Source organism: Pieris napi, chromosome 10 (genome assembly GCF_905475465.1).
Source record: "Pieris napi chromosome 10, ilPieNapi1.2, whole genome shotgun sequence".
In the NCBI taxonomy this organism is placed as follows: domain Eukaryota; kingdom Metazoa; phylum Arthropoda; class Insecta; order Lepidoptera; family Pieridae; genus Pieris; species Pieris napi.
Genome location: NC_062243.1, coordinates 6,204,190 through 6,227,746, shown reverse-complemented (window position 1 = coordinate 6,227,746; position 23,557 = coordinate 6,204,190). Strand labels below are relative to the sequence as shown.

The following is a 23,557-nucleotide window of genomic DNA, read 5'->3' as shown; positions in this document are numbered from 1 at the left end:
TTTGTGTACGCAATAAGCGAAGTCACTTCAGCCTTGCGATTCTGTAACTCACTTTTCGAACTTTCACTGCGGTTTTCACAGCGGCGGTCGCGCTCAAATCAGTCGTAGAGCAGTCATTTTACGATTTGGCATTCTGATAAACAATAAACTACAAGCTCCCTCCTTATCCTTAGCTCCTTTTTCCCTCCGCAAGGCAGTTCATCTTTAGTTAGGTTAAATTGCAAATTGTCTTTGGGGATAAAGTAGAAATTTAAGAGGAATAACACAATTTTTATTACCAACTGCTTCTATTGTAGAACTGTGGCGCAGGTTTGAGGTCAGACGACATTTTAAATCCGATTAACGGGATTATGCCAACCAATTGTCGCGTATTCAAAACATTGGCACAAAAGTTTCGTCAGTTTTTGAAAATGATCCTATTATTTAGCTACCATTTGTTATATTATATTACGACTGAAATGTTACTATTAGTATAAGATCCCGATATACAACGACCTTCCCCGAGATGCTTATTTAATGAAACGTATTTTATATTTAATTTAATATGTCAATAAATATAATCCATATGGGTTGCCTAGCAAATTTCAGTCCAGAGTATGTTTTATTAATATTTTAAAAAAATCAATATTTTTAAGCAGGGTAGTATTATATATGTATCACTATAACCTTCTTTTTACTAAAGATGTATATATATACTTTAGTGTCACATAAAAATATACACATAAATAAAATTAATTGATTAAAAACAACCTAACGTTTGCATATTCTATGGGCTTCATACTTTCGATTGGTATAGAATTTATCTAATAATCATACCGGTGAAATGTTTAAAAAAATATATTTTTTTAAATTTTATTTAAAATACTCTGGACTGAAATTTGCTAGGCAACCCATATGGATTATATTCATTGACATATTAAATTAAATATAAAATACGTTTCATTAAATAAGCATCTCGGTGAAGGTCGTTGTATATCGGGATCTTAGACCATATGGTTTATATTATAATTTTACTTAAGGTAAATATCTTTCTTAATATATAATGTCACACGAGGAATGGAAGATGGTATTCAAATTTAAAAATTATCTTTAAACTTACTTGTCTAATTTAACTTTATAGTTAAATTAGACAAGATAGCCTGACGAAAAGAGTATAAAAATAATGCGTATGTAGGTATAAATTAAAACTGTATATTAATGGTAGCTGTACACACTCGGCGAGACACCCCGAGACAGGCCGAGGGCGAGAGTGTACAGTAGAGCTCTCGTCTCGCCTCGCTTCCTCGCAGTCGGTCTCGCCTCTCTCGGTCGCCTGTCGGTTTTTTGCGCACGAGTCAAAGGGTCTCACGAGTAAAACGAGAGCGACCTGTACACACTCGTTCAATCACTTGCTCGATGACTGTGGTTGTGACAGGACGTATCGCACAATGTGGTCTAACAAACGCGAATTAGAGTTTTTGGAGTGTTACCAAAGGGAATCGTTGTTATGGAATCCGAAGGATGTAGGACACAAAAATAAACAATCTCTACATGATGCTTGGATGCGAATAAGCCGGCCGATGGATATCCCAATTGAGGAACTAAAGAAAAAACGAGATTCACTCATGGCTACGTACCGTGGACGTAACTTTATGAACCTAATTACCTATTTCTGTTGCGGTGTATAGTAACCATCCACCATCTTCTTCTTCGCCATGGCTTCGTAATGTTTTTTATGGTAAACGTGAAGAAAATTATAATAACTTATTGCACAAAGACAAACAGCAGCAGCGGTTTCCACGTCCATTATTAACGGTGTTTTAAATACAAATAACGTAACGAGTGTGTACAGGCTGCGCTCTTCTCTCGGTCCTCTCGGTCGAGACTCGAGACTCTCGGCGAGAGGCTCTCGCCGAGTGTGTACAGCCACCATAAAGATTAGTACCTAACAGTAATTTCAACTGTACATGAATTTGATTATAGAATATACTTTTAAGAGATTTCATAGAAAGAAGATTATAGAAGAAGGTTATATTTACTAACCTAGTATATTTAGTTGAATATATTGGGAATTCGTTACATTGTACACTTTGTGGGTGTGTGCAAATAATTTTCTGTGTGTTGCAAATTGTAACAATGTTCATAAGCAAATAAAAGTCTTACGATAAAGTTAATGATTATCTAGTTGATAAAAGGGCCTGGGAATAGTGCTAGACAGGTTATTTCTAATTATTATATATATTTTTAAAATAAGTGTTGTTTGCCATAGTCATTTTGTATGATGATTTGCTATTTTAAAAGAGTACCGAGAGTTTTTTATGGCGTCTTTTTCTCTCAGCCTACACCCGAGTAATAATAATATGTTTCCATAATAAACATACTTTATTTTATATTTTTAGAAATAATATAATAGACGCCCGTGAATGTCTTTTGAGACGTTATCTGAAAATATCTGCTCCGGTTTCGGCGATAATTAAAAATTTATACGAAAATGCACAAGATGAAATCCTACAATTTAAATTACATTCAGAATAGTTTTAATTAAAGTGCACTCACTATAATGCATTCCGGCGCAGTCAGACCAAACGAGTATGAAACACCTCACAACAATTATAAGGCTAATTAATGTTTTTAAGTAATGAGTAATTTTCCAGTTTAGTACATATTAAAGAGTATAGAATAAGATACTAATAATAATATGGCAGTGACGCTACAACCCTTTTCCTCAGATTGTATACATTTGTTCATTTTTATAGAAATTACACTAGCCAAAATGAACCTCGAATCTACACAGGCATTACTACATATCTTGGTATGACTTTGAGGTTTCAAAAACTAACACAGACACAGTGCACGATCATAACAACTTTCAGCTACACTCTCAAATACATGCGCATACACCTATTCACACACATACTCATTCACTCACTCTTAATTTATAACACTAAATTTAATTTGTACCACGTAATAATTGTTTTCTTGTTACCCACAATACAGGGCCTCCCTAGTGTGGGGACTAGCGATATATGAATTCTGTCACAACTCTTTTGTCATAAATAAAGTTTTTATTATTATATTATTATTTCATAGACAAGTAGATGATTAGCCTTCTGTCTGATACATGTTGCCTCCACCGTAGGGGCGACTGTGAGGCTGGCTTCACACTCTCGCGAGGTTTCTCGTCGAGGCCCTCGCCACGAATATTGGTAAGACGAGACTGCCCGAATAAAACCATTACCACTTCGATTTATTTAGTTGCTCTTTTTGGAGTTTACTCCTTAAGAAACGATTTGAGTTATAAGGCCCGGTACGGAAATTTTATGAGGAGTAAAATCAAGTGTAACACGAAAAGTTGAGGCGTTATGTGTAACACCAAAAGTTGAGGCGTTATGTAGAGAGACATTGTCAGTGTTGACAGGTGTAAAAAATAAAAGTAGATTGTCTAGCGTGCCATAGAGTTTTGTCAATAGTAATGGTCAGTGAAATTAAAACTAAAAAGATTGTACATTCTTATTCTTCTCTTACTATAAAGGTAACTTTGGTCACAGAAAGAAAATCCTATTTGGGCATAGATGATGTAGGTACGTTTTATTACTACTACAAACATTTATATTATAAAAACATATATTCTTACCACCTTTAGTATGAAAATATGGTCGACAGCCAAAGAACATTATCGCCATTTTATCGTTCGTCAGGAGTAAACTCCAATCGTGCGTCGTAGCTGACACACACACACTTTTTTTTTAGTTTTTAGCTTCTGTTTAGGTTATATTTGATTCTTTGATTAGCCGATCCCACTTTTGGATTCCAAATGATTTTTGGTTTCATTTGATACAATTCTATCAAAGTCATAAACAACTCGGAATACCACTCCTTAATGATAAGAAATCGCGCTTTCTTACAGTGCACACAGTGGTAACAACAAAGCAAGTGAGCGCAAGAGTGTGGTTGATGCTCTCGCTTATCCCCCTTGCACCCTTAACTCACGCTCCAAAACCGACAAATAGCGGCAGCGAGGCGACACGAGGGGGCATGAGCACCGTCCACACTCTGGCGGTCGCGTCCCCTCGTTTCACCACGTGGAGAGTGTGGATGGGGGTTTAGTTGCGCATATAGACAGAATGTCCAATGGTGCACAGCCGGGGATCGAACCTACGACCCTCAGGGTTGAGAGACCCACGCAGTAGCTATTAGGCACTGCTCAGAATAAGTAACTATAGTAAATAATTCTATATATTGGAACGTTGATAGGGAATAGCATTTTATTATAATTTTGTTTAAGGAATTTAGTTTTTCTAATATTTTTTGTTCAGTACTTCTTTCACTTGTAACTTAATAGGGCAAAGGGTAGACATGTTTCTGCTTGCAATGCCGAAATAATTATTAAACATCAAACGCTATATGCAGAACCAACTAAGCAACGAAGGCGATTTCAGATGTATGGGTTGAATTTAGAATCTATCTATTGAGGGTATTTGGAAGAAAATAAGTAAAAAACGGTGTTTAAAACTGCAGTATTTTGGGATTCTTAAAAAAAATTACGAAACGTTCTCAAAATTGTTTACATTTGGCGTTATTTTTAGATAGCTTTTGCGTTTAGATGCACTGTGTTTTGTCACAAATAGGCACAACCCTGCTTATTCAACTCTCAATTATCAATTATTCCTACCCTCAAATACAAGCGTTACAATAAAGCTAAATAATATACAAACAAAATGAAACTAATTACTTTCTATTTATAAAACACAATAGAGAAAAACAAAATATTAATTAATAGTTGTTTATATTTGGAATCAATGTTATTCATCATTCAATGAGGGAAAAATGAAACACGGCCCGCTTCTAACTTTAAAAACGGGTTCCTCCTTTTTCTTTGCTATATTGAGACAATATAATTTACACTCATTTGTGTATGTATAGTTATCTGATCCACACACTGGGTAATATACGGCAGGGCATTTAGTACAATTCGAGGATTCGCCTAAGTCCTTCATATAGGGTACATCTACGGAGAGCAAATTGAAAAAGTCATAAAAATCTTCTCTCGTCACTGTGGTGTATGATACACCAAGATGCACTATACCTGAAATAAAGATTGTGAAATAATATACTAGCAGTACTGGAAGGCTGTAATAAAGAATTATTAGTTAAGACGGTGGGGTATAAAAAGTTAGAAACTAAACGGGATTTAGTTGGCCTACTATCTACTGAAAGTCTTTTTGATGAGCAACCCAAATGTTCCCTCAGTGTACTTGTACCTAGAGGATATATGCGACGGCAAATGCCAAGGTTGTTTGCGATACCAAAGACCAGAACCAATCTATTGCACAGATCCACGTAAACAAATGCGTTGCGCCTATTTAGTACTGTCACCGACACCATCGACATCTTTATAACAGTTCACAGTAGCGATATTGTGTATCTTATGTATTTAATATTATATTTAATTTTTTCCGACCTTATCGTATTATTTATTTATTTATTGGCTTAGTACTTTAAGGATAGTGTTTGTATTTTTTTGAATAAATAGTACGTATATTCTAATTAGTGTTCTTTTGCCGCATTGAACTGACTTTAGAAAACTCGTATAAGGTAAGTAACTCGTACAATTAAGGTATACAATTGGACGCATTAATTGCGTTTCACAAGCTTTTAATATCAATTACATTCATATAGGTTCAAAGAGTTTTAATTTATAAAAAAAAACATTATTGTAACCTTATGGAATTAATTTCGGCTACAAGAATGTCATGTTACGTTAAGCTTTCTTCTTTAAATATAAAAATAAAAGTGGCGACAGCGTGAAAAGTCTACGCCACAGAATTAGAAATTTATAAAACGTTCTCATATAAAAGTTTTTATGCTTTACGAAATCTATTTCTTACCTAGGAAAGATAAATAAACAACTATCTCGTACATTGCGGTTTAAGGTTTAATTTAATACTACGGAAATTCCTTTGAAAATTAATTTTCCAATAATTAGTCGTTGTGTAACGCTTAATTACCGCTGTTGGGTGCAGTTAATTAGATAAGGCTTCTTTGTAAATAGAGTTTAGATTTCGCTTTAACAGTAAACGGTTTTTCATCTGTGTGTATTTAATTCACACATACTAAGATTAATAAATGTGTATTATGGTAATTTATACACACACAATATCCTTTATTAAGTTTATATTTTGATATTATTTGGGCATTATTAATAATACATTGAAAATCTTTTGGACGACAAGTTCGCATGTATATATAGTTGTTAATTTTACATTATATATAAGATTAATAAATGCGTATTAAGCTAATATATACACACGCAATGTACATAGGAGAATGGCCATTATTAAGTAGTGAATCCATCTATAACTATATATCCATATATTTTTGTTTTAATAATTAATTAGGCATAGGTATTATTAATGAAAATTTTTACCTAGTTAACTTTGTTACCTTAAGGCCTACTGCCAGACCTTCTATACATGTCAAATTATACAAGAAAAGCATACAGTAAGTTTAGGGTGCAGTATAATGTTGCATACTAATGAACCTGCCAAGCTATGGTAGTGCATGTCTGCCGCGGCCGTTGTTCATGATTTTTTAAAAATAATTAGACTTATGCTTGCATCGTTTTGGTCGCGGTTGCGAAACTCACAAAACACAATCCTACAAACTCTGAATACTCGAACAGCTTCATCTGGTGTTGGACATCGCAAATGCTGCTTTGATGAAATTTTTTTACCTACATCATCAATGTTAGTTTAGGTTAATTAACCTTAGTTCTTAAGAACTAACAAATATGAGTGTCATTTTAATTTAAAAACAAATATTTTATTTTAAAAAAAGCGCGTGCGAACAAAGTACTACTAAGTAATTTCGTAATATACATTTTTATATATTTTATACGAAATTTTATTTTTTAAAAAAGAATTTCTTAGGTATATTTTACAATATTGCTACGTTTGCCCTTTCTTACGCTATCTCAATCGGTCTCAATCGCTCTCTCCCTTTTCTTTGACAAAAACGCTGCATATCTTCGTGACGCTATATTATATTATTGCGTTTCATCCGTAAAAATTTTACCCTCACGCGCCTAAAGAAGTTTCACTTCAAAAATATGTGGCGATAAAAACTTTTAAGTCTGGGCCTTAGATTTCTCAAATATCTTTTTGGTAGATCTGTTTAGTGATCATTTGTTACCCCAGTGATGAGATTCGCACACTGAAGCCTGTAGGCCAACCAACACACGGTAGAAGCTTATATCTCTTGCGCAGTTGGTAGTGGATGGTCATTGGTCAGTCTATTTGAATGTAAAATAAAGGATTAATTAAATCTATTAATATTAGGTAATTTAATCAAACACTAACCTAACCTACACGTGAAAAGTGTGTACCTAACTAGAGAATCAGATTATAGGAATTTTCAAAAGACTAATTTATTCTTGAACTATAAAGAAGATAAACAATATTCTCCTCTTCTTTTTAATAATTGCCAGTCTCATACATGCTTTACACATGTTTGCTCCTTTACAAATTTTCCAAGTAACCCCGAATTCCGAGAATACAAAACGTCTTAATATAAAACAGGGTAACCATGATCTCAAGTTCAATCTTTATATTCAAAATACTTATACTATTTTAAATATTTTTAAGTGTATTTTTGAAGTTATACTTCTTTAGGCGCGTTATGAAAAATTGATGAGAGTGAAATTTTACGATGCGCGCGCACCGTGACACAAAATTAACAGAATGAAGTTGCCCACGGAAGATGCTACGGCATTGGACATAATTTAAAAACAACATTCGAATAATAATAGAATTTATGTTACACTTAATGTAAGAGAATAATAATAAATATTTATTTATTTAATTTTTCAAATGTAAACTTAACTTTATTGACTATAATGACTCCTTTTCCAGTCTTTGATTATTTAATTGTAATTAATTATTTGCATGCAATCAAAAACTATTTAATAATGCCAAAGAAGTATAACTTCTTACGTGCGTACATAAGTACACGCACTTTTTTTTAAAATATCAGATAGAAACAGATATAATTTTTTTAAACCTTATTTAACAATCCTTTGAACAGGTACAGAAAGCTGACCTGCTACTGGCCAGTAAAATAAAAACAACAATGAATGGAAAAGGTTAAAGGATGCACTAAATCATTGTTATTACTAGATAAATACATCTTTTTTGTTCTTTTAAATTAATATTATACAAACATTTCCTAGTTAAAATTGTGTAATTTAATATTCTTATACTACATTATCAACATTCAATTTTTTTTAAATATGGGCAACAAGTCGCAAGTCTCCTGGTATTATGAGTGTTTGTGGGCGTTGATATCTTACCTTACTTATCTTATCTCACTTAGGGTCGATTCGACCAAACTTCAATTTATACACGAGTAACTATACCAAGAATAATCTATTCCATGATTTTAATCTCGAGTAAATCCATAGTCGTTTGTCCACGTAATCGATAGTATAATTGCGCTAGGAATAACAATACGCGAATAGCAAGAGAATGGTGAACGAAAATAAAACTCGGCAAATAAATTTTGTTCTACAACGGCACAGTGTAAGAGCATACATCATGTCAACTCGATTTTGCCATATTATAGTGTGAAAAAGTAGCTTTTAACAGGTGTCAAACGACAACAAAAAGTTTTTATTTCTTGTTTGTTTGAGGCTTTCGTCTAAAAAGGAACTTCTGTTGAGCCTAGTTGAATTTCATTGTAATATTAAAGAAAATAAAAAATCTAAAAATAAATAAATAAATAATAAATTGTTTAAACGTTTCATTATACAATGCCAGACTATTAATTTAGTGCGTTGCGTTGACTTGAAATTAAAACACAGAATACATATTTGTGAAATGACAGAAATCAGCTGATTGGACTGACTGACGCCATTAAATTATTCTAGGAATAGCTGTTATTCCGTGCAAAACGGCGGTATAGTAGCAATTCCCGAATAAGCCCACTATTCTTAGAATTTGTAGTTGGTAAAACGTAAAATTGATTTACTCTCGATTAACTGACGATTTATTCTAAGATTAAGATTTACTCTTGTTTGGTCGAATCGACCCTAAATGTTAAACGTTTTTTTTTAAATTTTTTTTTAACGTTAAATGTTTTTCGTCTCGCCTAATTCTTGAAAATCACCCTCAGGTTAAGTTATTATAACTATAAACATACTCCTCTTTAGGTCTTGGCCTCAGATTTCTGAATCTGTTTCATGATCATTTTTAAATCTAATAGACAAGTAGGTGATCATGCTCCAGTGCCTGACATACGCCGTCGATGTTTTTGGGTCTAAGACATGTCGATTTCCTCACGATGTTTTCCTTTACCTTTCGCGCAAATGTTAAATGCGCACATAGAAAGAAAGTCCATTGGTGCACAGCCGGGGATAGAACCTACGACCTCAGTTATGAGAGTCGCACGCTGAAGCCACTAGGTCAACACTGCTCGTAATTGGATTGGATTACTAGATTAAATTATTATCGCTTTCTATAGTGCAGTCAGTTTGTATAATGATTGTAATAAAGTCAAGTAAATAAATAAACTCTGAAATCATAGTCACTTTACTTGTATATTATAAGGTACAGCTTTATTTAATATAGCGACGTGTTACAGCGCAAATAAAATGTACTTTAGAAACAGAACATTTATATTAACTCCTTCGACACCTTTATATTAGAAAGAAGGACGAAATTTTATGAATTTTGAAATATTTCGCTCTTGTCTAAACAGTTTGATGTGATTTTTTTTGTATTATACTAGGAGAAATAGAACTGATGAAATTAGTGCTAATTGAACCGCAAGTTTATTTTCAAATCTATATATGAACGTTCGTTTAAACTAATAAAAAGGGTTAATTGTTTTTTTTAATCAAAATTATTTTAATGAATAAATATTATTTACACTTGCAGTCATTATACAGAAATCCAATAGGATTTAAATAAAAAATCAGGGCAACTGGCAGCTTATTGTGTCGAGCTATCTCTTCCAGGCAACCACCGTAAGAAAAAAAAACAGATAAGGTGAGCGCACGAAGAGAATATAAAACATAAAATTACTTAGACAAAACTAATGGTACAAAGCATATGTTAACAGTAAAGGGGACAGTAAAAAAGGACACATAAAAAAGACAAAGACACATGAATCACGATTTAAAATGGGCGGGAACTGTTGTCGACATATATGTAGATACTCAGTCCCTAGGACTCATACCGTCCTACATATTCAACTTTTAAGCTTGATTATACTTCAGATTTCAGAACACCCTTAGTTTAGTTTCCAATCACTTGGTATATAAATGTATATGGACCTATTGTTTCGTCTGTACGTAATGCAGGGTCCAAAGCGTTTGAACTCTTTCTGGAGACAGTTTAGAATGCACCCATTCACGTAAGTGATACCGTCAGTGGCACACGCAGGCCAATACACCCGTGGACACTTGCAGTCACTCATGTTGTCTAAATCCACAACTCTAGTTCGATTCGGGATCTGATAGGCCTCTTGAAAGTGAAACAATTTTATCATATCGTCGTAGGAAATAACACATGTTGCGAGATGTATACCTATATAATATAAAACGAAATGAGATTAACACGGCTGATAGAGGAACAGTAAAAGTATAGGGAAGGTTTACACCCATCCGCCAATTTAGAGAGGATCCAAAGGCCAATTGAACCACTGCCTGGCTGGTGGCTGGTAGGGTCCGAAGGCAGATAGATGTCGAGATGTTGCTTTTGAAATACTTGTTACCATAATACTGTTTGAAGCGGAGTGTAGATGTCGCTTTATTAGTAAGTAATCCCAAAATATTTTTTTAGTAAACTTCAAAGGATTAAGAAAAATATAGCATATATTTTTCTTTGAACAAACCTTTGACAAAAATTAAACTGCGTAATTAAGTAAATTTGTTCTATGTTTTTGCGGCATTCTAAATTAAATGTAGGTATACTTACTGCAGATAAAAACAGTAAACAGTGAAATTCCGATCATTTATTTGATCTCTCAAATGCTTATGATATTCAAAATACTATACTAGAAAAGCAACACTAAGTTTGTTTTGTTTGTTTGTTACAGTTTCAAATAAAGTTAATTTAACAGGAATGTACAAAATAACGTTGAAAAGCGTCGCCGGGAATAAAACGGCCTCACTGTTTTATTTAACAAAAATGCAAAATCTAGTACTATTGTCTAATCTCGTGAAGCACTTAGCATTCTAATTTATCTATACCGGAATTATTAGAATTATTTTTAAACAGTTTTACATTTTAATACAGACTAAACCTAATATGGAATTTACATTTTATAGCGTTAAATATAAAATCACGAAACCGAAGTAGGTTTAGCAATACACATAAACTGTTGAAATAGCTTTTCATTTTATTGCTGTATTTCAATATTCAGGGCGTGAAAATCTAAATGAAAACCTACAACCGTCCATCAACGTTTCTGTATGATTGAAAAAAAAATACATGTATTGAAATGGTTCAATTTACATAAACGTTACATTTAAGGTAATACATAAATTCCATGTATACAATATGCGGACAACGGATATCTCGTATTTCGGTCATGCAATGCGCAGAGGCGAAGAGAACTTGAAGAAACTGATCGGTAGCTCAAGGCAAAAGATTATGTATCCGTTCAACCAAATGGACCAAGTAAAAGACTAATCGTCCTCAAAACGCACTTGTGAGCTACCGACATAAGGGAGTAGTTACACACATTCATGCTAAGGCAGATCGGAAGAATTACTAGAAATTTAATTAGAAAACCTGTTTTAATGTCAGTGATAATAACGTAGCGAAAAGTAATCTTGCGTATGGAAAATTATTGTATTGCGGGGTACAAGGAATTGTTTTGTCACCACTTTTCAAATTACGGCGTCTGATTGGCTAAAATATTTGTCAAGCGATTTTGAAGATCCAGAATGTACTATAGAATTAGGCAGGGGTCCCCTGGCTCTCTGATCAGAGGATTCCCCTAGAGTTGATTTATCGTCAGTAGTTATAGTGGTGCGAGATATTCGGGAGATTATTAAAGTAAAACTTTTACTACGTCTCAAATTTTTTCGTCTGTGTGTTGCATGTCGCGTGACGGTTGGCCGCGGAGTAGGGATAAAGTGAAAGGCGCGTCATAGCAGCCAAGGCCAATATGGCGGCGCCTATAGTTCGCAGCAGCTGACCGTGTAGTGTATAGACTATATTTATATTATATGTGTATATAATCTAAATAATTGTTAAGTATTATGTATGTCGTACTCTCTAAGACACAGAGTTCAATAAAAATATTAGTTGGAGACTTAGTCTACTTTTATTATTTCCCATTATCATTCCAATTTTCCAAGTATAAAATTAAGATTGATAAAGCGATTTTTATACCCTTAATGGAATATTATTCCAAAAAAATTTAGTTAAATATCTATAATGTGAAAAAAAAGTTTCACTTTTACCGTGGTTTCATAAAAACACACAATCCTTTTTTGTTATTTTATTATCTTTTTGTAAAGTAGATCTTAACTTTGCAGGATTATTTCTTGTTTCCACAGCAACTACAATAGGTACATCAATAATAGCTGTTATCAATAATAATGATGCAATTCACATATGTAACGCTACGATTAATGTTATCTAATCAGTTGTGTCAAATCTGGTATCATCATTTGCGACATTTAAATTAATGTCTTTATATGAGTAGATATAGCTTTACTTATCACTAGCCGAGGCAGTGCAAGAAGTATGAAATAAAATGAATTTACAAATGAAGAATTGAATTTGATGAAATGCTCGGATGAAATCGGAGACAAACGAAAACAATGACGCAGCCACGAATCGAGGGAAAGGCTAAATTAGCCTCCAAGAAGCTTGGTGTGCTCAGCAAGGCAAGACACTACTACACTCCGGGTCATCGCTTACAACTGTTTAAAGCGCACATTCGGCCCCACATGGAGTACTGGTCTCACCTCTGGGCGGGTTCGAGTACCAGTTCCTTCCGCTTGGCTTTATTCAACGAAGGGTGTTTCGAATCGTCGACCACCAGTCACTTTCCGCTTGATCCCTTGACGTGGCGTAGAGATGTGGGATCTCGCTGTTTACCAGAGGAGCTGAGTTTCATCATCGGACGTCAAATACCATCCGTATCGCTCCACAACTGAGCGTTTCTTAAGGCAGACTTTACCGAGCACCACCACTTTGTGGAACCAGCTTCCCACTGAAGTATTTCTCAACCACTCTTTGCACTTAGGGTCTTTAAAAAAAAATACAGAAATTTATGAGACTGTGGAAAATAAATTGGTCACAATTTCTCCATCCACCGAAGCGTCGATATTCATTTTTTTGTCATTAAGTTTAATATAATATGTACATGTTATATACTGTATGTAATTGTTAGTATTTGGTAAACCAGCACTGAAGATTCCACTAAAATGCTGTGTACAGATCTAATTGGACTTCAGGTTTACAAATAATGTTTAGTGTGTAATAACTGTATGTATTTAACCAATCTGATGTCTATCTGTTTCTGTACCTTAAATGTAAAAAAAAAACAAAAACAAAATTAATACATTCTTATAATAATAATTGGTTAACAATCTTAAACTCTTAGATACTGTGACTATAGGAAACGGTTATGGACGCCCGTGACAAGTGTTGAGGTAGAGTTTCTCTTAAAGTTATTAACACCAATATAATCGTAATATAAAGTTATATAGAAAAATTCAAGCGACTTCAAATAGCTTTTAAGGTTTAACCGAGATTATAGAAAAAGGTAAAACATAAGCTATTAAATATAAGAAACGGAATAATGTTAGAGCATTAAAATTCTGTGAACAAATAATGGTCTCACTGTGATGTCAGTCCCTAATTCTCTTTATTTAAAACCCTTTTAATTTTTAAAGCATACTTGTAAATCCTTTAAAAGCAAAGGCACTTAAATTATTTTAATAATACTAACGTTGTTAATCCTAATAATTATTTTCTTTAATAAAGTGGATGGATTATGTAGTCTATGAAAATACAATATGATAATTTATATTAACAATTCTCTAAATTGCCTAAAAACTAATTTAAATGGGTTACTATGTAATTCATTTTGTTCGAAACTTTCCTTTAACCATATCGATTAATATCAACATGGTATTCGTTTTACGCAGCCCTAACTTAGTACATTAATCTTCGGGAGCCGATTTCGCATATATCTTTGTTTCAGCAACTTTGCAAAATAAATTTTGTTAAGATTCTGGGATAAAATGGTCGGAACTTTTAAAAAGTTCACTAGAAGTTAACAGTTCTTTTAATAAGTGTTTTTCTATATTCTACACACGTCATGAATTTTCGGATTCTAATTATGTCGGTGTAAGATAAGATTAGCAAAAGTTGAATATTAGAATTAGCATCAAATGCTTTAATTCAAAGGTTTGTAGAGATGCTCAATATGAAGCACTTTAATTTAAAAAATATACATCTCACTCTTAAAGATAGCGTTTTATTTCAGCTAGTATTTTTAATCTAATTTATTGTTAATCAAATTGTGAATCAAGCGTCAGTTGACGCACTTGCCGAATGTTGCGAAAGTGGTAAAAAATGTGTGTCATATTATTATGACACACCTGAGACACTCATATAATAAACACCAACGTAGCTTGTTTAGTTAATTTATAGTTAAAGGAAAGCTCCATCGTAGATGGGTGACTAAGCGTCAGATGCGTGAACCTGTATATAAAATATGTAATAAAAATACGTCAAATAAAACTGTTGTTTGATAACTCGCAAATGCTAGGTATTAAACACACATTCTTGTAAACACATTCGGAAAAACTTCTACAGGATTAGTAATTTTAAGGGACCCAGTTACCCTGCCTTCTGTCCATAGCGAGCAGATAGGGCCATTGTGTTTTGGTAGTACGGCTTTAATAAGCTGACCCGGCGCAGGGTCTGTAAATGGATTGATTACCCAACAAAAAAAGCGTCAGATAATTTGTTAAATTAAATGCAATGCTAGTTCTGACATGTAGACTTTCGTCAACTTGATATTTAAATTCGACCAAATGACAGCGTTGAAATGAATTGATTACTTTCTGAAATTACTTTTGAATTCATTCCAAACTTTTCGACGACACATTTATCTGTTCATTAATTTTTGTGAAAAGTTTGAGTTTGTTCAGAATATTATCAGGTCAAAATCTATACAGAAAGCAAATTACAATATATAAGATGATCAAAGGATTTTTTGAGAAAACAATAATAAGCCCTTAAGCTCTGTCACTTGTCGAATTTTAAATTCGAGACATGAAGATTTCCTTACGATGTTTTCCTTCAAGTTCTTTCCTGTAAGCGAGTCTTAGATGTGCAGGTAGACAGAAATTCCTTTGATGCTCAGCCAGGGATCGAACCTAAGCTTAAGAGATGAGAGTCGCATGATGAAGCCACAGAAAAAAAAGTAAAAATGTCATGCAGATGCTTGAATTAAAATATTGTACAGCAAAATCTGTGGTACAGTTTGCGGCATAGACGGGGCAATCGACATAATTTTAAAAACTTATAAGTAGTTGCTAAGAGGTCTTTGTTGGCCAAAGTTTTAATAGATTTAAATTACTTTTAGTTTTCTGCACGACTTGCAAACTTTTGTTGGATTAATTAACTTTAATATTAATACCACTAGAACTACATTGCGATAGGTTTCTTTTATGAGAAGCGATCTGCTTCGTCTGCGCTTTGTAATTGCCGCAATGAATATTTGTCATTTATGATTTTTCTGATGGTGGTTCTGCTATAAGAAGAATAAGAGGGTAGTAAGTAATGTATCTATGTGTGTAGATGACATTGTAGAACTAGCGGGAGAAAACTTGTGTTGCGCAAAACAAAGAGAAATGGAAAAATATGGAGGTGGCTTTTACCCTAAAACGGGGCCATACAAAAACTAGACCACTAAAAAATAAAAATAAATCTAACTTAAATTTTGTTTAAAACTTACTAACTTAACTAATACTAATATGTATCTCGTGCTCTCTACATGCCATAAAAGGTATGTATACAACTAAATGATAAAATGATATTATTTATAAACCTATGTACTTGAAGCTTATACATTCTAATGTGTGCTGTACAACTTGCATCGCGGGTAATGGAAAGCGTTAATTCTCGTTGTTAGTACAGTTTTTGTCGTGGTCCCTCGACTTGTGACAGTCTCGTTTACATAACACATAGATAGGCAGAGGCAATTGTGTCCAAGGGGGAGGAGCTCGCGGTATGTTTGGACATATCGAAAGCCTCTTCAATCGGGTGTGGCGCTTAGCGCTTCTTTCGAAGCTCTTATGGGCTCCCCGAGAGATTATGCAATTGGATTTCCAGCTTTCTCGCTGTTAATCGCTAATGGAGGATGCTCCAACTTCAAACCAGTGAACGCTGGGGTCCCACTAGGCTTGTCCCATCACCGACCCTGTTTCTTCTGCAAATCAATGATATGTTGCAACTTAGGAACATTCATTGCTATACTATGCGAATTAGAGTTATGAGTTATCGGATACGCCCGTGCAGGCATTTCTCGGGCGTTTGTAGTTCAGTATCGAAAGAAACTTATATCTGAAGTCGAAACTCAGTGGCGGTACTCAGTCACTCAGAACGGTACGTGGAGTCTCGGCCTGGGGAGTTCAACTTAATCTTGTATGATTTCCGCTAAAAAAATACTCAGTCGCTGCTTCAGAGACACTCTTCTTAAACCCTCTGCCATCATAGGAATATTGGGCATTGACATATCGAATGACATTCAGCTTTGCAGTCATTTGGAAGTAAAGGCTAATAACGTCCAAAAAGCTTGGTATGCTCAGCGAGGCGAGATGGTACTTCTTCCCGAACCAACGGACCTTGCCATGCTATCAAACGCAAATTCCCAAAAACGCAAAAAAAAATCTTCTAACCTCTTGGTGGAAGCTCCCCAGTACCTTCCACGAAGAGTGATTCGAATCGTCGACGACCAGTCACTTTCCGAGCGGCTTGATCCTTTAGAGTTGCGTATAGATATCGCACCACCCCTTTGTCGAACCAGCTGCCCACTGAGGTATTTCCGAACCAATTCTACTTTGGGTCCTTCAAGATTCGTTCCAATTCTTAAAAGGCGTCCTTGGGCGGTCCTTATCACTTATCAGGTGCTTGGCCGTTTGCCCCTGTTCTATATAAAATAATGTTTGCTAGAACTTTCTATTCATTAATTATGGACTCGGTAGTTGCACATGAGTTTCGATTAAACTTAAGTAATATTGAACGGAAAATGTAAGTGAGCGGTTATAACATGAAAAATTCATATATCGGCCCCACCGCCCCTTGAAATTCATATTTATGAAGTATCGAGAGTTATCGGCAAGTGAATGTAAGCATAAATTAATCAGAAACATCTTGACACATGTACTTGAATTGGAACTTTGTGTACAACATATTTCAGAACAATTAATTCACTAATATTTATTTTCTGCTTAAAACATAATTTTGAAGAAATACTACTACTTGAAATGTTTGCACGTTTACTTTGACTAAAGTTGATTTTTCTAAAAGAATTATTATTTCGGACACGTTTTACGCAACTCCAAAAAATATGAGCTCCTTCAACTAATCTTACAAGGCAAAGTGGCAGGTAGAAGGAGACCTGGCCACAGACGCACGTCCTGGTTGAAAAACTTGAGACAATGGTTTGGTCAAAGCACCAAGTCATTGTTTAGAAGCGCGGCATCCAAAATTAAAATAGCCATGATGATCGCCAACCTTCGCAAGAAGATGGCACGATAAGAAGAAGTGTAAAAGAATTACTTTGATGTTTATTTATAGCATACTTTGTAATGCAATATACGTTTAGAAGACCGATAAATCATCTTTACAAACTATGTGTCTATTCAAACACAAATCTTTAACTACTAAAAAAATAATGATATATTAAAAAACTGATTTGCCATCGCCGTCAACAAATATTTAAAACATGTTTATAAAGTATTATTTATGCCCTTTAAATGTTTTTTTTTTCAGATTAATTCAAATCAATTTCCGTTGATAAATTTGTTATCTTATATTATGCATCAATTATGCAATTTCTGGGGGCCGATTATCTGCGGAATAAAAGTCAGCAATCTTCATCCTTTCTTTAATAACTTGGAAACATGATTATTAATTACTAAATCATTCTATAATTACTAAATACTTAAGATTATTCACAGATATCATACATATATTATCTTATCTCTACAAATTTAAATGATTCACCGTAAAATCTGAGAAAGGAAAATTATATACTGTATACAATTATCGTAATTATATTTGACACACAGATAAATACTTATGCGAGAGAGTTTAAGTTTACCCTTTTAACACGTTTAATAGGTAAATTATAAGATATTATTAATGCCTGTATGTAAAAAAAAAACTTGTGATCGTTTATAATTTTACACAATATATATGTCATAATTGTAATCTATATATGTCATAATTGAATAAAGTGGCATAACAGAAAAGAAAATCATTCAAGTTACACATTATTTTTATTATAAAAATATTTTCATACAAGCTTCGAGTTCTGGGCAAAAGTTGGAGTTTTTTATTTTACTTAAAAATACCTGCGCTTTCCTAACTTCCCACCGCGACATATCTTAATAATAAGTCGTAAGATATCAAAATGTATCTTAAATATATATTTGCATGAGTTACGCCAAAGTAAACTATGGCATTAGTGAGTGTACAAATAAATAAGTTAGCAATTATGCTATACAAAATTCACAATACTTCAAACTATGAATTCTTCGAGATTATAATATTTAAAAACTATTTATTAATATTACATTTTCTTAACTTTAATTCTAATTGGAAGTAAAAGGTGTGGCAGTAACCTTCTTAAAAGAAATCTTAATATTACCACTACAATAAATAATGATAATAACAGTACAGATACTACTGTTAAAACTAAAGTTACTTCATAGTACTTCCAATGAGAGACGCCAAAGGCTGGTGACCGCAAATGTGAGCCTCCGTGTTTCAAAATATGTTCAGTCCACCAAACAGCCAAATCCAATGGTTTCACAGGAAATTCACGCATCAGAGTGCGTAGTTTAAGTATATTTGTCTTGTAGCTGTAAAAAAATATGATTTAAAATGACTTATCTTTAAATATACATCGCGTACATTACGAAATTTACATACATGTTAAACCTGCACCTATGTGTACCATACCAATGGAAATAAAAACAGTTAATATCAGTGTATAAAAAAATATTACGAGACAAAAACAGAATCTGAAGACAAGCGGGGTTGTAGCGTAATTAATAAAAATTAGTTGAAATCGCAAGTCATTTTTATAAAGGAATAATTTATCGCAATAGAATCTTATAGTCAAATACTTTGTATCACCTTACGCCAGTAAGGTATGCCAGTAATTATACTCGTAAATGTCTATTTAAAATATAACAAGACCCGTTAATAGATTTACATATCGGTGCTATATTTAGCACTATATACTCTACTTTTATTATTTTTCTACTTCAAGCTATAAAAGAAAAATATATTTGTGTGACACCATTCATACCTCCGGCAAGTAATTAATTACTATAGTAATAGATACTCGGCCCCTTTACTAATCAGATATCGTAAATCCGGAAACCATTATCGCAATCCGCTATATCTATGTTGTTGTTTTCATTTTTCTTTGTAAAAACTTCCAATTGGACTTGATAAACATGACTAATTTCCATATTCAATTAGACCTCAAATCACTAATACCTTTTATCTTCAATCACACTCCTTACAGCTGTACTAAATTGTTCTTCGGACAAAGCGTGTATATCGAGTTGGATACCAATTTGGTGCTGTTTATATCTTTCAGTGTTGTACCATTGGTCTCCAAGCATGGGAATTCCGATGACCGGTACTGCAGCGTTTATTGTCTCGTCTGTAGACTGGAGACCTCCTTGTGTGATGAAGAGTTTTATATTTGGATGTTCTGTAAAACATTTGAATTAGTATAACAACAATTATGATTCATATGAGACAAGAAAATCTTAATTTAAGCTGTATCTAAGCCACGATAAAAAACCATAAAATCTCAACAGAACGGATCTTATCAACATAGTATATTGTTTTATTATTTATATAATACTAGCTGACCGGGCAAGCGTCGTTTTACCATGTATATCATTTATAATAAAAAAATAGGGGTTGATCGTAGAGGGGTGAAAGTTAGGGGTTGTATGTATTTTTTAATGCTGTATCATTAAAAAACAAATATCTAAAAATAAAATAAAAATATGTAGGGGTGGACTACCCTTAACATTTAGGGGGATGAAAAATAGATGTTGTCCGATTCTCAGACATACCCAATATGCACACAAAATTTCATGAGACTCGGTAGAGCCGTTTCGGAGGAGTTTAACTACAAATACCGCGACACGAGAATTTTATATATTAGATATAAATAATAAAATCATATCGTGGGCTTGAATTTATTTAAATATTTTTAAATCCATTCAGAGAGGCATTCGCCACATTATAAATCACGTAAATGGCGGCGGAATTAGGATATTCTCATATTAACAAAATATAATACTAAACAGCTGATCATAACTCCGCCACCTTTTGTGGCTGTCACTATGTTAATAGGATATGTTATTATTTTTTTTATCCCTCAAAATGCTGTATTCCTATAATTTGAGAAAGATATATTTGAAAACTGTTATAAAAGTTTGGTCTTTATTGATAAGGGGGTAAAATTACTTAAACTCTAAAAATTGTGGCAGTAGCATTTCTTCGCTGTATTGTGATGTTTATAGGCTAGCGTAAAATGCACCAGTATGGGGTTCTACCAGACGCAGTAGAAGTAAATGTTATATTTACTTTGTACTGCTTCTGGTAGTAAAAACTATTATGAAAGAGTAAGTATGGATTTTCTTGCCCCTTCTTCTCCATATGAAACTACCTTTTGGACTACTAGAGTATTTTTTTTTAATATTTTTAAATTGTAAATTTTGACTTTGACTTTAAAAAGTAGCATTTATAAGTTTATTTTATATGTGTTCGCAATTTTTATATGTGTTACAAAGTAAACATTATATTTGCTTCTACTGCGTCTGGTAGTAAAAACTATTATGCAAGCGTAAGTAAGAAGTTTCTTGCTCATTCTTCTCCTTATGAAACTACCTTTTGGACTACTAGAGTATTTTTTTTAATATTTTTAATTTGACTTTCAAAAGTGCCTTTTAATAAGCATAAATAAAATAAATAAATTGACTTTGACTTTAAAAAGTAGCATTTATATGCTTTTTTATGTGTTCGTCTACTAATTCAAATGACAAATACTTAAAAATGTGAAGAATAAGAATTTCGAATAGAAACCACTTTTGTTAGCTGTTATCACTTAATAGTATAAACTATTGACCTTTGTTAAAATAATGACAGGTTATCTTTAACTGCAAAGACTTTAATAAAATAACAGTTTATTTAGTTCTCGCTTATTTCTTATATCTTTTATATCAGACTTATTAAAATATAAACACGATATTCTATGTTGATGAATCCGTGTATCTTTTTTGACACATTCACCAATGTCGCATACATTGGTGAATGTGTCAAAGTAAGTAAGAGTAATTTAGTCTCCGTAATAACAGAGTTATGATGAAACTTACTGAGTAGTTGAGCTTGTGGGAACCACTTTGAAGTTTTCACATTTTTCGGTTTCTGAGGTAATTCCGTGTCCCATTTCCATAAAACGTCGTATGGCAGAGTAGAAAACACTTTTAGCATAAGTTCAACCTTTTCTGACGGAAGATTAGATGGTTTCACATTTGTTCCAAAACTTATATAAATGACTCCGTGTTTCGACGCATCGAGATATGTTTTCAAATCCTGAAATAACAGATGTTGTTAGATTTTATACAGAACAGCCCTGCGATTCTGTAACTCACTTTTCGAACTCACACAGCGGTTTTCGCAGTGGCGGTCTCGCTCAAATCAGTCGTGAAGCAGTCATTTTACGATTTGGCATTCTGATAAACAATAAACTACAAGCTCCCTTCTTACCAGTGAAAACAGTTGTGTGAGTTCGAAAAGTGAGTTACAAAATCGCAAGGCAGTACATATATCACAACAGAAGGAAATAATTAAACGTGATAGAAAAAGGAAACATAATATAAATTATTTATTCTGATTTATGCATCTATTATATTCATTGTACTAAAAGACTATTTCAATTAATTGTGTATCAATACCTGAGGAAGGTTGTCGTGCTTGGTTTGGTGAATACCACCCATAAAGATAACATTTGATGGCACAGGATGATTATGGGCCCAGATGGGGTGTTCATTCAGAAATAACATTTGCACATATTTGTCCATCAATTCTTCAAAAGGTGGCAGGTCTTCACCAAAATTACGTTTCGCCATGGCATAATCAGAGTCATACATAACACTCTGTAGGTGGTCTAACGTCAAATGTTTTAAGAATTCGAAAATCTTTTCAAACATAGTCAAGTTGTAGATGCGCACGTTCAGAGGTGTGGGATACAAGAGAGGTTGGGAAGGTGCCCCAAAAAAGCCAAAATGTGAAGGAGATGTTCCAAACGAACTAAACTGAATGATTGGTGCCTTCAACAAATGTCCAAGACCAAGAGTTGTTCGAACACTTGATTCTACAACAATCAGATCTATATTATTTTTTTCTTTTCTTAACATCTTCTTAACTTCAGGCATTTGCAACTGCAGGTCAAATGTACTTGTAAATCTCTCAAATAAGTTCACTATCTGTTGAAATATATTTTCTTTTTTCCCGTTATGTGTATCCAGGACGTCTTCCCAGTTCTTATATGATATATCGTGGACGTCTATTTCTGTTAGATTGGCAGGTGTATCGCCTTTTGGAAAAGCTGGATCTGTGGTTACTACGATTACTTCATGTCCCCGTTTTGCTAATTCGTGCATCAAAGGTCGAAACACGACTTGATGACTTATTGAGGGCGTGGGAAAATAACCAAGAATTTTCGAACATTGTATTACGCGAAGATTTAAAATTAACACACAAATGAAAGTACACGCGCGTAGCATCTTGAAATGATACTGAAGTGCTAATTGATATCGATATACTTTATCAATTCTTTCCAAATCATGTATTATTGATTAATAATAAAATGTGACTAATTCAAGTAATAAATATCAGAAATTATCTAGAATTGTCGTTGTTGTGATTGAAAGTATTCTAGATAATAAGATTAAGCAATCTATTTCTTTTTCTAGTTTGTTTGTTTTCTAGTAAAGTTGTGTTCCGAATTATATTAGTTGTACGAGCACTTTCTTTAACTAGTGAAGAAGTCAAACCGTATATGATAGCTTCATCATCGTATTCAACATATAAAGGCCAGCTTAACTTGAGTGGTACGTGCTGAGATACTGTTGATGATGGCAGTGCACTGATTGTCTGTAAGTCTTTACGCTAATAAATTACTTTTAATAAGGGCTATGGTATCTTTATATACCATTGACAAGTCATTGTTTTATAGATCTAGCAATATTAAGAATCAAATAACAGAAGTATTTACGGTTTTGAAC

At 33.5% G+C, this 23,557-nt stretch overlaps 1 protein-coding gene across 2 annotated transcripts; it reads right to left on the bottom strand.

Annotated features, from left to right (window-relative positions):
* Positions 1–18,106: 18,106 nt before the first annotated feature.
* Positions 18,107–23,097, bottom strand: LOC125053394 (UDP-glucosyltransferase 2-like). Of its 2 annotated transcripts, XM_047654743.1 has the most exons (4): positions 22,226–23,097; positions 21,644–21,863; positions 19,746–19,965; positions 18,107–19,099 (listed from the first exon to the last, which is right to left on the bottom strand). In XM_047654743.1, the coding sequence occupies exons 1-4, from the start codon at positions 23,054–23,056 to the stop codon at positions 18,808–18,810; spliced, it is 1,563 nt and encodes a 520-aa protein (XP_047510699.1). In that variant the 5' UTR covers positions 23,057–23,097; the 3' UTR covers positions 18,107–18,807. The 2 variants fall into 2 exon arrangements, with proteins under 2 accessions (XP_047510699.1, XP_047510700.1); XM_047654744.1 differs by lacking the exon at positions 18,107–19,099 and having other exon boundaries at positions 19,739–19,965.
* Positions 23,098–23,557: the final 460 nt, after the last annotated feature.